At 44.0% G+C, this 13,064-nt stretch overlaps 1 protein-coding gene across 3 annotated transcripts in view; it reads right to left on the bottom strand.

Annotated features, from left to right (window-relative positions):
- Positions 1 to 13,064, bottom strand: part of SLC28A3 (solute carrier family 28 member 3) — a 50,465-nt gene that overhangs the window by 4,243 nt on the left and 33,158 nt on the right. For all 3 annotated transcript variants that reach the window (XR_014174712.1, XM_081945000.1, XM_081944999.1), the window contains exons 14-17: positions 12,048 to 12,245; positions 9,299 to 9,380; positions 7,090 to 7,188; positions 5,931 to 6,033 (exon numbers count right to left, since the gene is read on the bottom strand). Coding sequence is in view for 2 of the 3 variants with exons in the window: in XM_081945000.1 (XP_081801126.1) it covers positions 5,931 to 6,033; positions 7,090 to 7,188; positions 9,299 to 9,380; positions 12,048 to 12,245 (482 nt within the window). In the remaining variant the exon portion in view is untranslated. The remainder of the gene's footprint in view (positions 1 to 5,930; positions 6,034 to 7,089; positions 7,189 to 9,298; positions 9,381 to 12,047; positions 12,246 to 13,064) is intronic.

The raw sequence follows: 13,064 nt of genomic DNA, 5'->3' as shown, positions 1-13,064 counted from the left end.
GAGGACCTGGCGGCTGCATGGAACAGTGCGGCGGCCGGGGCCTTGGACCGGGTAGCGCCCTTGCGGCCTCTCCGGTGGCAGCGAACCACCCTGGCCCCTTGGTTTTCCGAGGAGCTGAGGGTGATGAAGCGCCACAAGAGACGCCTAGAGAGCAGATGGAGATCCTCTCGGGCTGAATCTGACCGAACACAGGTAAGAGCCCATTTACGGACCTACCTTGTGGCACTAAGGGTGGCTAAACGTCGATATTATGCCACCCTTATTGCGTCTGCAGAAAACCGCCCTGCCGCCCTGTTTCGGGTGACCCGCTCCCTCCTATCACAGAGGTCGCGGGAAGCCCCTTTACAGGGGAGGGCAGAGGAATTTGGGGAATATCTGCAGGACAAAATCGCTCAGAATGCGTCCCCTTCAGTGATCGTGAGGAGACACCGGAGGCGAGTCTTGAGGTACCTATCTGGGAGGAGTTTGACTCTGTTGCCACCGAGGATATGGACAGGCTACGCGGGCGACTGCGGGCCACCACATGTTTATTGGACCCGTGTCCCTCCTGGCTTGTACTGGCAACCTGGGAGGTTACACGTGACTGGCTCCTGGGTCTGGTGAACGCCTCGCTGGAGGAGGGGCTCCTGCCAGCCTCCTTGAAGGAGGCGGTGGTGAGGCCCCTACTTAAGAGGCCTTCCCTAGACCCAGTTGAGTTAGCCAATTATCGTCCTGTCTCCAACCTTCCCTTTTTAGCGAAGGTTGTTGAGAGTGTGGTGGCGCAGCAGTTCCCTCGACACCTGGAGGAAATTACTTATCTAGATCCGCGCCAGTCTGGTTTCCGGCCGGGCCACAGCACAGAGACGGCTTTGGTCGCGTTGGTGGATGATCTCTGGAGGGCGAAAGATGGGGGCTGCTCCTCCATCTTAGTCCTGTTAGACCTCTCAGCGGCTTTCGATACCATCGACCATGGTATCCTGTTGCGTCGGCTGGAGGGGATGGGGGTGAGGGGCACCGTTTTGCGGTGGTTCTCCTTCCTCTCCGGTCGGACGCAATGTGTGTTGGCGGGAGAGCAGAGATCGACCCTGAGGCCGCTCACGTGTGGAGTGCCACAGGGGTCAGTCCTCTCCCCTCTCCTGTTCAACACATACATGAAACCGCTGGGTGAGATCATTCGAGGATTCGGGGTTGAGTGCCATCTGTATGTAGATGACACTCAGTTATACATTTCTACCCCGAACCACCCCAACGAAGCCGTCGAGGTGATGTCCCGGTGTCTGGAAGCAGTGCGGGTCTGGATGGGCGACAACAGACTCAGACTCAACCCTTCCAAGACGGAGTGGCTGTGGCTACCGGCGCCCCGCTTTAGCCAATGTGTTCCATCTCTGGCCATTGGGGGGGTACAACTGCCCCCGGTGGATAGGGTACGCAATTTGGGCGTCCTCCTAGATTCCCGGCTGTCGCTAGATGATCATGTGACGGCCGTGGCTAGGGGGGCGTTCCATCAGGTTCGCCTGATGCACCAATTGCGTCCCTTACTGGAGCGGGACGCCCTTTGCACAGTCACTCATGCCCTAGTGACTTCTCGCCTTGATTACTGTAACGCTCTCTACATGGGGCTCCCCTTGAGATGCACCCGAAGGCTCCAGCTGGTCCAGAACGCAGCCGCGCGGGTTATTATGGGGAGTACTAAGTACTCCCATGTAACACCTCTCCTGCGCGAGCTGCACTGGCTACCTGTGGCCTTTCGGGTGCGTTTCAAGGTGTTGATTGTCATCTTCAAAGCGCTCCATGGCTTGGGACCTAGTTATTTGCGGGATCGCATTCTACCCCATACATCCCTGCGACCAATCCGCTCTCACAGAGAGGGCCTCCTCCGGGTACCATCCGCTAAACAGTGCGGGCGGGCGGTGCCTAGGAGTAGGGCCTTCTCTGTGATGGGCCCAACCTTCTGGAACGACCTCCCCCCCGATATTAGAACCACCTCTGATCTCCGCTCCTTCCGCAAGAAACTCAAGACCCACCTGTTTCAAGTAGCAGGTCTGGCCTAATTACAACCATAATCGTAACTGCATTTATCATCTATTTAAACCTTCCTGGATGGCTTTTTAAATTTTATATTGGGGTTTTAATGGGTTTTAAAATTGTTCTTAATATTTAATTGGTTTTGGGATTTTATAACAGACCGTGTGTGTGAGTTGTTTATGTTGCATCTCTTATGTCTTATGTCATTTTATTGTTTTGATTACGAATGGTCTGTACACCGCCCCAAGTCCCTATGGGGAGAGGGGGCGGTCTATAAATTAAATAAACTATAAACTAAACTATAAACTATAACCATAAATCTTCAAAAAGTGTACAGTCAAACCAAGCAAGTGTTCAAACATAAATTACTGTGCTGTCTTAAACAGCAGAGAAGTATGGAAGCATTTTTTTTTTAAAAATCTGCCTTTTATAGCCCTTAAACTAGGAACTCTCCAGGAACTTCTGAAATATTATTAGGCCATACCTTTATATATTATAGTTCATTTCACATACAGTATTCTTGGAGTATTTACTGGCAATAAGCAGTTTGACTTTACGTATGATCTCTATGACACAAGGTTCTGATTGTTAGATACTTCCTCTAACTACAGTGGTTTCCACCAAGGTCCTCTGTTCCGGCGGGAACAGAGGTTTAATTCTATTGGTCGAAGGGTCTGACAGCTCCCTATAAAAGGGCTGCTGTCAGACTCAACCTTCGCTGAATTGTTCTCACTTGTTGTACTTAATAAAGAGCTGTTGTTACCGTTAAGCCTGTGTGTGCCTATCCATTACCCAATCTAACACTGGTGACGAAGGTGGGATTGGAAAGCAACTAGGCAAACCAAAAAGAGCGTAGCAATCCAGCAAGTACATCCAGCCCGGAGCTCAGCGTGGCTTCGAGCAGCCATTTTTGAGCGGCAAACTCAAAACGCCCTCTGAACACAAAATGGCCATGCACGCCCCACCAACTCTGTATGACCCAGTCACTGAGCACTAGGACTCGTACATGCTATGATTTGACTGCTTTCTCGAGGCAAACAACCTCATGGGCCTTTCTGAAGGCCGCAAGAAGAACATGTTCCTCAGATACTGTGGCCGGGAAGTGTTTGAGATGGCGAAAGACTTCTCTGAGCCAACACCGCTGCGATCAGTCACCTGGTCCATGCTCCAGCAGACGCTGAGAACCCACTATGTCCCCAAGCCATCCAAGCACATTCGCCAGCATGAGTTTAACATCAGGAACCAGAAAGAGCATGAGTCGATAAATGAGTACAGTGTGGCGCTTCACAAGGCTGCCACGTACTGCGAATTCCGAGACCTGGACGAGCTGATTCTGGACTGCATAATTTGTGGCGTGTGGGACAATAACCTACAGAGGAGGTTACTTGCCACATCTGACCTCACTCTGCAAATTGCCTTGGATGAAGCCAGGGCATCAGAATTGGCTGCTAAGTCTGCAGAAACCCTGCAGAACGAGGGCACTTCACAGGACGTGCGCAAGAGTGCACACTCACATCACAAGGCTGCAGAGGCCGAGAGCTCAGAAGGCAAAGAAGATGACAGCTGCCGCATGCGCAGTAGCTGTGCCCAGCTGGCACGCAATTCAAACTGTGTCTCCCGCCTTGGGCTAGCTGTGGAGGAGACCATGCCAGATCGTTTTGCCGTCTTTGCAATGCTATCTGCGAGTGCTGCGAGCGAAAGGGGCACATTGCCAAGGTTTGCTGAAGCAAGCTCCCCCCGACAACCTGGCAGCCATGAAGCTGACCTAACCGCCGGCAGAGGCCCTACCAAGGGGCATGGCGGCCACCACCACGGCACTCAGAGGACGACAACAGAGTCACCCATCACACCTCAATCGGCCAAGCCTACACAAGGTGGTCAAAGAAGCTAAAGGTCACAGTCCTCATCAAGGGCTCTCCATGTGAGATAGAGACCTACACCGGGTCATCACTGATCATCGTGCCATGGTCTACCCTGAATCAGGCTATCCCTAGTCTGAAGAAACAACATCTACGCACCCCTGACATCCGCCTTCACGATTACCAGGGGAACCGAGTCCCCATCGTGGGCCAAGGCACCTTCTGGGTGAACTTCAACAACTTCAGTGGCCAGCTCCTGGTGACCGTGGTCAGCAGAAACCTGCGGAGTCTCCTGGGGCTTGACTGGTTTAAGGCCCTGGGGCTGGAAGTGACCGGTGTCAACGAGAACACCGACGAACTACTGGCAGACCCTATCCCCAAGACGCCAGTTTTTCACATTGACTGTTTAGAGACTGGTTCCATCTCACTTAGTGACATTGCCCATCACTCTGCCAGAGACTTCACGATCAAACAGGTTTTGAACTGGGTGTGGAGGGGATGGCCCAAGGGGCCTGTTGGGTCTGATTTCAAAATGTATTATCATAAGAGAAATAACCTGTCTGTTGTTAAAGGCTGTTTACTATGGGGGGACTGGGTCGTTGTTCCACCCAAACTGCGCATTGCAGTATTAGAAGCTTTACACATAGGGCATCCTGGAATTGTCAGGATGAAGTCTTTGGCTAGGAGTTACGTGTAGTGGACTAACATGGATAGGGAGATTGAAGAATGGGTGGCTACCTGCACACCATGCCAGGAGTCCAGACCAGCTCCCCCAGAGGCGCCCGCTAATGAGTGGGAGCGACCTCAAGCACTGTGGTCTAGGGTACACATTGACTTTGCTGGCAAGTTCATGGCCAGACATTTCTCATAGTTGTGGATGCCTACTTGAAATGGTTAGAGGTAGTCCTGAAGATCTCCACTATGGCAGAAGCGGTCATCAAGATGCGACAGAGACTTTTCTTCATGCACGGCCTGCCCAACATCTTGGTCTCTGCCAATGGGCCCCAATTCATGGCCATGCAATTTGAGACCTTCCTAGCAGCTCAGGGAATCAGGCAGTCCCTGATCGCGCCATTCCATCCAGCCTCCAATAGTCAGGTGGAGAGAATGGTGAGATCTGCAAAAGAGGCCCTCTCTAGGATGGGCCCGGGAGATTGGCAAACATGGGTTGACCACTATTTGCTAATTCAGCACATCACACCCAGTGCCAGTACAGGGAGAAGCCCCTCCGAGCTTCTCATGGGTTGCCGACTAAGGTTCCACTTAGACCCCAATTATTCTACCTCATCGCCCCCAGACTCCACAAGCAACATTCGGACATTTAGCGTAGGGGATTCGGTATACACCCACAACTACGCCGGGGGAACTCTGCAGATTCCTGCCACAGTGATGGGCATCACCGGCCCTCGCTCTTACCTCCTGGAGCTCGAGGACAGTAGGAATTGGAGAAGGCATATTGACCAATTCCGTGGCTGCCTCTCCAACTCCAGTCTTAGACAACCGGAGGTAACTCCTGCACGAGTTAGCCAAAGCCCTTCCCAAACAGAGCAAATACTCATCCCTTCCATGGCCAGCTCAAGCCCGAGGGTACCGGGAAACTTATCTGGTTATGTTGCAGGCCCGCAGCGAGTTCTGAGTGAACCAGCTCTAGAAGCTCCAGCCGCGGCCTGTGAAAGGTTCCAGGAGCTTCCACCAAACGGAGCCGTGGAGCAAACATGTCCGGCCAACCTGTCCAAGGAAACCCCTCCTGCTGAACTGCGCAGGTCAGGCAGAGCTACCCAAAAGCCTGCCTACCTGCGTGACTATGTAACAAGTAGGAGTGTTCCATCCAAGAGGGGAGGGGTGCTCTAACTACAGTGGTTTCCACCAAGGTCCTCTGTTCCGGCGGGTACAGAGGTTTAATTCTATTGGTCAAAGGGTCTGACAGTTCCCTATAAAAGGGCTGCTGTCAGACTCAACCTTTGCTGGATTGTTCTCACTTGTTGTACTTAATAAAGAGCTGTTGTTACCGTTAAGCCTGTGTGTGCCTATCCATTACCCAATCTAACACTGATCTACTGTAGTTACCTGTTAAAGAGGTTTAAACAGCAGGCAGCTATTTCTGTGCTATTGTCATTCATATTGAAGTTGCTTTGTAGTAACGTTGTACATGGATTTTCAGACAGTATACCTGAAAAAGGATCAGAGAAAATATTTGTATTAAGAAATAGTAACTCTGGGTTATGGAAACAAATTCACTGAGACACTGCCTTGTACTTCATTTCTGTTTTTCATAAGGTTTTTTGATTTAGTTAAACTGACATTGAATGGATTGGTTTGCACAGGAGCTGGGTTGTGGTTTTCAGAATACATCTCAGGGACTGTGCATAATCTATCATACCACCACAGGTGGTATTCAGCAGATTCTGACCAGTTCTGGAGAACCGGTAACGGAAATTTTGAGTAGTTTGGGGAACCGGTAAATGCCACCTCTGACTAGCCCCACCCTCATCTATTGTCCGAAGTCCCAGCTGATCAGAAGGAAATGGGGATTTTGCAGTAACCTTTCCCTGGACTGGGGTGGGAATGGAGATTTTACTGTATCCTTCCCCACCACGCCCACCAAGCCATGCCCACTAAGCCATGCCATGCCCATCAAGCCACACCCACAGAACTGGTAGTAAAAAAAATTGAATCCCACCACTACATACTACCTATATTTTTTGTCCCATTCAGATAGAATCCTTGTGTGCAAACGCGACTCACCAGAAGCCTGTAATGTTTTTTTACAGAATTGAAAAATATCTCAAAGGCAAGACCCATTGCATATTAGAGCAGAGATCCCCAATTCACAGTCCGTGGCATGTCAGAAACAGGACTGCCCAAACAAGCAAAGCCTTATCCATGGGATGCAGGCAGCACATGAAACCATGCCCCCTCTGGTCCATGGAAAAACATTGTCCATGGGGTTGCGATGGGTCAGACAAGACTTTGGATAAGCGCACCAGCGTGCTGCCTACCATCCCTGTCCTACTGTCCCCATTTATTTGTACCCATTTTCTGTGTTCATTGTCCATGTTTATACTTATACCTGTTATCTCATACATGTTTGACAAAATAAATAAATAAATAAACTAACAAGAACAGAAACCCCACTGATTTCAATGGGAAAGTTCAATTTTCCCCATGCAGTATAAAGGATCTGGATCATGTCAAAGATAAATGGTGGTGTATAATGTTACAATACCTGCAACGCAAGCTGTCATGAAGCAGGCCACAGTACCAGCAATCATGGCCCTGAAGGCTCCTCCTGCAATGTCTCTCTTCCTGGAGGGAGCCAAGGATGCTGGAGACGTAAATAGAAGAAAAGAAACACATGAGCAATATGCAATGTTGAGGCATCTGTTCAGTGCTTTTCTAACACTTTTATAATCTCTGGAGCAGCTTCAGTAAAGATTCTTGCTACCTAGGATAGATACGGTTAGATAACCATAAATAATATTGGCAATATCTTTTCAAATGAAAGTTCGCTCGATAAAATTGTACAGAATTTAAACCAATTCTCTGTCCCTGAATCTACAATGGTTTTCCTTGCCTTTAATTCACATCTCCAAATTAATACAATAATTAGTCAACTTCACATACATTCACACAAATATTGTATAGTATATTGACATAATAGAAAGTACATTTCTTTCTGTGTTCCTATAGTATAGCCTCTTCAAAGTCTGTGCAATTGCCTTCCATTTATCTCCATTAAGGATGATATGGTGTTCTTTATTTACTAACAAGCTACTATTTATACTAAGTTTTTGATGAATCAGTATGGAATTTCTGTTTTATTTTCTTAACACTTCCCTTTTCACTGAAACTAGTATGAATATCTACAGTTTTGTTTGAGAGCATCATTTTGAATCTATTCTACTATCTATGTTTTGGGAGAATACAAAGTGAAATTTCACATGGAAGAAACACAGAGAAAGGCAATGGAACAGAGTCTTTTGAACATCCTGAACTATCAAAAAGTGAAGATACAATACAGATCTTTGCCCCCGGCACAGATAAGGATAATGAAGATCTGCATAGGTTGGGTTTAACTACAGTTTTGAGAGGATATTGAAAAAGCTTTGAACTGACTTGGAGGAGCTCATATGAGGCAGCAGATGTGCTGCTGAAATGGGACACATCTCATTCTTACTTGTAAAACAATTCAAAATATTATGAAGTATAATCTTCCAAATAATATCAACTCTAAATAAGCATGGACACTGTTTCTCAGTGTCCAATATTATCTAGGCAAGAGCTGTTGCTGCTTTGCATATCTGAAGTGCTTTTGATGCTGAATTTACCAAATATGGATTGAGCCCAACAGAGGTTAAAAACACAAGCTTAAGATTAATTTATTTATTAAAGATTGAAGTGCATTTTAGTAAGAGCTCCCCAGCCTCAAAGCACTAATATTAGATCAAGTGATCATCTTGAAATATAATTACATTAAATGTTAACCCAGGAATCATTTATTTCTGCTTCATAACATATAAAACAGAATATTTGGAATGTTATCCATTTTACTAAAACCATGTCCATGTTTATTTCAATTTTCATCTGAAATGGATACAATTACATACAAACAGGAAAAACCTGCTTAATTCTGGAGCAAATCTGCTATTTTTGCATTAATTCTGTGATAAGAAGTTTGCCCAAGTTTACATGAAGCACTAGAGGCAGGTTAATACGTTTTGGTGCATTGAAGTGTTTGAATGGCTCTGTTATTTACCCCCTTTCCCCCAAAATAAGACCTCCCTGGATAATAAGCCCAATTGGGCTTTTGAGCGCATGGGCTAAAATACGTCCTCTCTCCAAAATAAACCCTCCCTGAAAATATTGCAAAACAGCAGCAGCCATGAGCCTCCTGCACCTAAAAAATAATAAGACCTCCTTGAAAATAAGACCAAGTGCTTATTTCAAGAGTCAAAACAAAATAAGACAGGGGAAACATGGTAAAAAAAAATCAGTGTATCAACAGCTCTTTCCAACAACAGGTGAGTTGCAGAATGCTTGGAACGCTTTTGCAGTGCCAAAAAACGTCAGTAATTTTGATCATTCTACAATCTCCAAAAGTGAGGGTTGAGCAATTGCTCATCACAGCAGAATACCTTGTTTTAAAAATAGTCATTAGTCTTTCAAATTGCTCTGTGTATGGCAGGTGCAAAGGATCAGGATCATACATCAAGTTGAAGTTCAAAAAAGATTTATTGCTGAAGTCTATACACAACCGTCTAGTCAGCTAAAGTGCAATACTATATTGGCACCAGATAGAGGTCAACAGAATTCAAGAGGGGTTGGATTTAGACCATTTGTGGCAAGGCAATGACTCTAAGCTAATTTTGTGCTTAACGCCACCCCCAGCACTGGCTGCTCTTCTCTATAATATATGAAGTGTAGACAATTCTTACATAGTGCTCCAAGTACCATTCCTACTGAACCAAAATTTGCAAATCCACAAAGTGCGTAAGTGGCAATTGTTTCAGATCGTATCTGAAATAAAGCAGATAAAAGACCAATTACTTTCTCTTTGAGAAATAAAAATTGTTTTTAGTTTCTGGCTAATGGCATTTGAACATACAATAAGGATATAATGTTGGTGCATGGTTTTGGAATGAGAATAAACTTGGACTTTCTCCACACCCCTCCCTTCTCCGCTACAAAGAATTGCATATTAGAAAAAAACCAGAAATAGAATATTTTTATACCCTTTATATATTTATCAGATAGAACATTTGGTTCCCATGACTAGATTTGTGTGTGTGTGTGTGTGTGTGTGTGACACAGAGAGAGAGAGAATCTAGTCATGGGAACCAGATGTTTTATCTGATACACTTCCCCCACGCAGTGCTGAAATAGAGAACTTGAACTTCCAGTCCAAAAAAAAAATCAAATTTCATTTTTTTTATAGTCATGTTGACGGCTTCCTGAGAGTGATTAGAATTTCTCAAAATGTAGCTAATTTCAACACTGGCATGTCTGAATCCATTAGCAAACACATGTAATACTTAATTGCCAAAGGCTATTTTAGATGTGCCAGCTATTTTGCATCAAAAACATTTCTTAGTAGAAAATGGAACACGAGCATAGTGTGTCAATTCTAATCACGCGCACATTTGAACGTTATGCACATCGATGTCATTCTGCATATGGTTTTCAAAAGAATGAGTAGGCTTAGTAGTACATATGATATCTTAAAGGAAAACATATTTTAAAAATGAAATATGTCTGAGGGAAGCACAGCTTCCCTTAGTGAATAGATTTGCATTATCCTGTGGTCATGTGTAAAAAGACTTTGCACGTTTTTCAAACAATGAAATGCAAAATATTTTCCTGAATGTTTCCCCCAATTAAACCACACAACTCTCATGATTAGGGATAAATTATTAGGAACAAAATTCCTAATGGACTAGAACTTAGATTAATCAGTGTAGGTTTAATGGCCTAACAGTTGTATTTCTACAAAGTATTAAACTTGGTTAAGGTTGGTGTGTTGTGTGTGTGTGTGTATGCGTGCACCGGGACGGACGGACTAGTATGTTGTATCCCAGACCGTTTACTAACATACTATGTGAATCCAGAAAATGAGTTAATATAGTAGCTAGGTTTTGTTTTGTAAACATAATAAATATTTTAGTTTCATTATTTTTCCCCAAAACCTATTATAAAATCCATATTACAAAAGCTGTATTACTAGTAGCAGATTTGCTTCCCCCGCCAATGAATTCATCTAATAGTGTCATCTTAATTCAAGGACAGCAAATGCATGAGAGCAAATTCTCACTTCTCTTCCCTGCTGTTCTCAATATGTTAGCTAAATACACAGTAGTAGAACTGCAGTTTTAGCAATTTGGTCCTTTCATACCTTTCCATCAAAATACCCCAGAAAGTTTTAAGCTGACCCATGATCTGCACTTTGCTTGAACTTAAACCACAGAGATGTCATTCATAGCAGTGTACCCTCCCAACTGATTATAACAGGATACACAAACTGACATATAACAACCTAAGGGCTTGTTAGGGTGTTATTCACAATGAGCTTGGGTCTCTTCTATTAATTAAAAGGACTTAAAACTTGATAAGGGAATAGGAGGGTCTAGGAACTGACCGAAAACTAAAAACTAAAGAGCCTACCAATGGTAAAACTGCCTGTTCTTAATACTTCAGAGCAACAGAGATTATTCTACAAAACTGGTTTCAATGTGTTCTCTTCTTGAACTTTAGATGTAATGGAAATTAATTTGCTTAGGTGATGAATTGATAACATGAGATTGTATGAGCATGAATTCCTGATTATATTTGCAGCTTTGCAACAGTTTCTGAAAAAAAAATCCAATTCCCCCGCCCCCCGTGATCATCAATTTATAACACATTATATATTATCAGGAAAAAACACATTTGCAACTTGTGCTTCATGCTGCATGCAGCAGAATTTGACTACAAAAAGCAAGATTTACTTTTAAACTTCAGGTAAAACGTTCCAGTCGTGAAAAATCCTTTCTCCTAATTTAAATTCCAAAGATCTTTTTTTTCTATCTTTGAATTAGGATAGATTACTGAAAAAATGTGTCCTTGTCTTTTGTTTTGGCACAATACAGGTCCAAGAACTGAAGTTTCAATTTTATCCATAACTGTTGAAGACGTCTCATGTAAATTCCCAGAAAAGTCTATTCTGATGCCCTCAAACCAAATATGAAAATTTCCCCTTCTTTGCCAAAGGTCCTTTTAAAATAATGTAAAAAAATAGGACTAGGTGATGCTGTTTTATCCCATTCCTTCTTTACAATGGTTCTCAAAAAATAAAAATAAAACCTTTACATTACGTCCAATGTTGTGTCTGTAGCAAATTACTGATAAATCAGAATTCTCCTTTTCATTGACTTCTTTGCTTCAGTGCTAAAGTCATACACAGTCATACACCCCCAAATGTTCATTTGGTTGATAGACAACATTATTAAATACCACCAAGGCATAATTTGGATTATGAACCACAAGAAAATGGCATTACAAAAGTATTTACACCAATTGTGGCTTCACATCTTTTGGAACGCATGCCTGGCATAGTCACTTTAATTCAGAAATATGTTCTAGGAAAGTCCACTAGACAAAAATCTATGAAGTATTAGATCTAATGAAACAGAGTTGTACAGGAATACTTACACTCAAGTACTGTTTCACACCGTTGATGTACATTTGTCCGCCTTGCTTTCGTAGTTTAATCAAGTTTGCAAGATGTTCATAAGCCACAAATTCATTGAAGAAAGTCTTATAACCAAGGAGCCCACCAACAATAAAGCTGTCTTCCCAATCTACTCCCATCATAAAAGAAAATGGCATGAACAGATATGAACAGATTATCTATAAGGGAGAAAACAAGAACAAAGAGAAATATGATCCATAAACCTTATTAAGGACCTACTGACTTATTGATCACACAAGCAGTTTCTTGGAGCAGGGTAGTAGAGACAATAAATATAGTATGCCTAAAATGTATTGTTATCAGCTAAAACTTTTATCTAGCAATGTAGTCTCAAGGTTAAACAGCCTATTTATTATGGACACTACATCTTTAGTCCAGAAAGAGAAAAAATATAACTGAAATAAAAAAAATCAAAACCTTTTAAATGGCCCTAGGAATTGGTTTAGATCCAAGAATAACATAAAACTGTCCCCTATTTTCAGGAGATCGATGATTGAATTGGCAAAATTATACATTGAGTGGAGAGAACGAATAGCAAAACATTATTACATCAAAATTATACCGCAAGAATACTACTCGCAAGATTATAATATAAAATGGATTTCCAGAAAGTCAAATCACACTGTGGAATTCTACATCTCAAATTCAGATGTTTTGTCAAAAAAAGTGAAAGAGATCCCAGTTTAGAGGGGAAAAAAACCTTAATTCTGTCCTACAAATTTAGTTTAGTTTAATTTAATTTAGTCAGTACAGTGGTGGGTTCCTCCCGGATCGCACCGGATCGCGCGCGCTCCCTTTCAGCGCTCCACCTGGCTTGCGCGCTCCCTTTCAGCGCTCCACCTGGCTTGCGCGCTCCCTTTCAGCGCTCCACCTGGCTTGCGCGCTCCCTTTCAGCGCTCCACCTGGCTCTCGCGCTCCCTTCCGGCGCTGAAACCGGAAGTACAGTTTTGCCCGGCCCTGGCGAAGCAACGACGCCT

The sequence above is a fragment of the Natrix helvetica genome (assembly GCF_964273705.1).
Source record: "Natrix helvetica genome assembly, chromosome: 2".
Lineage (NCBI taxonomy): Eukaryota > Metazoa > Chordata > Lepidosauria > Squamata > Natricidae > Natrix > Natrix helvetica.
This window is presented reverse-complemented; position numbering and strand designations above follow the sequence as displayed.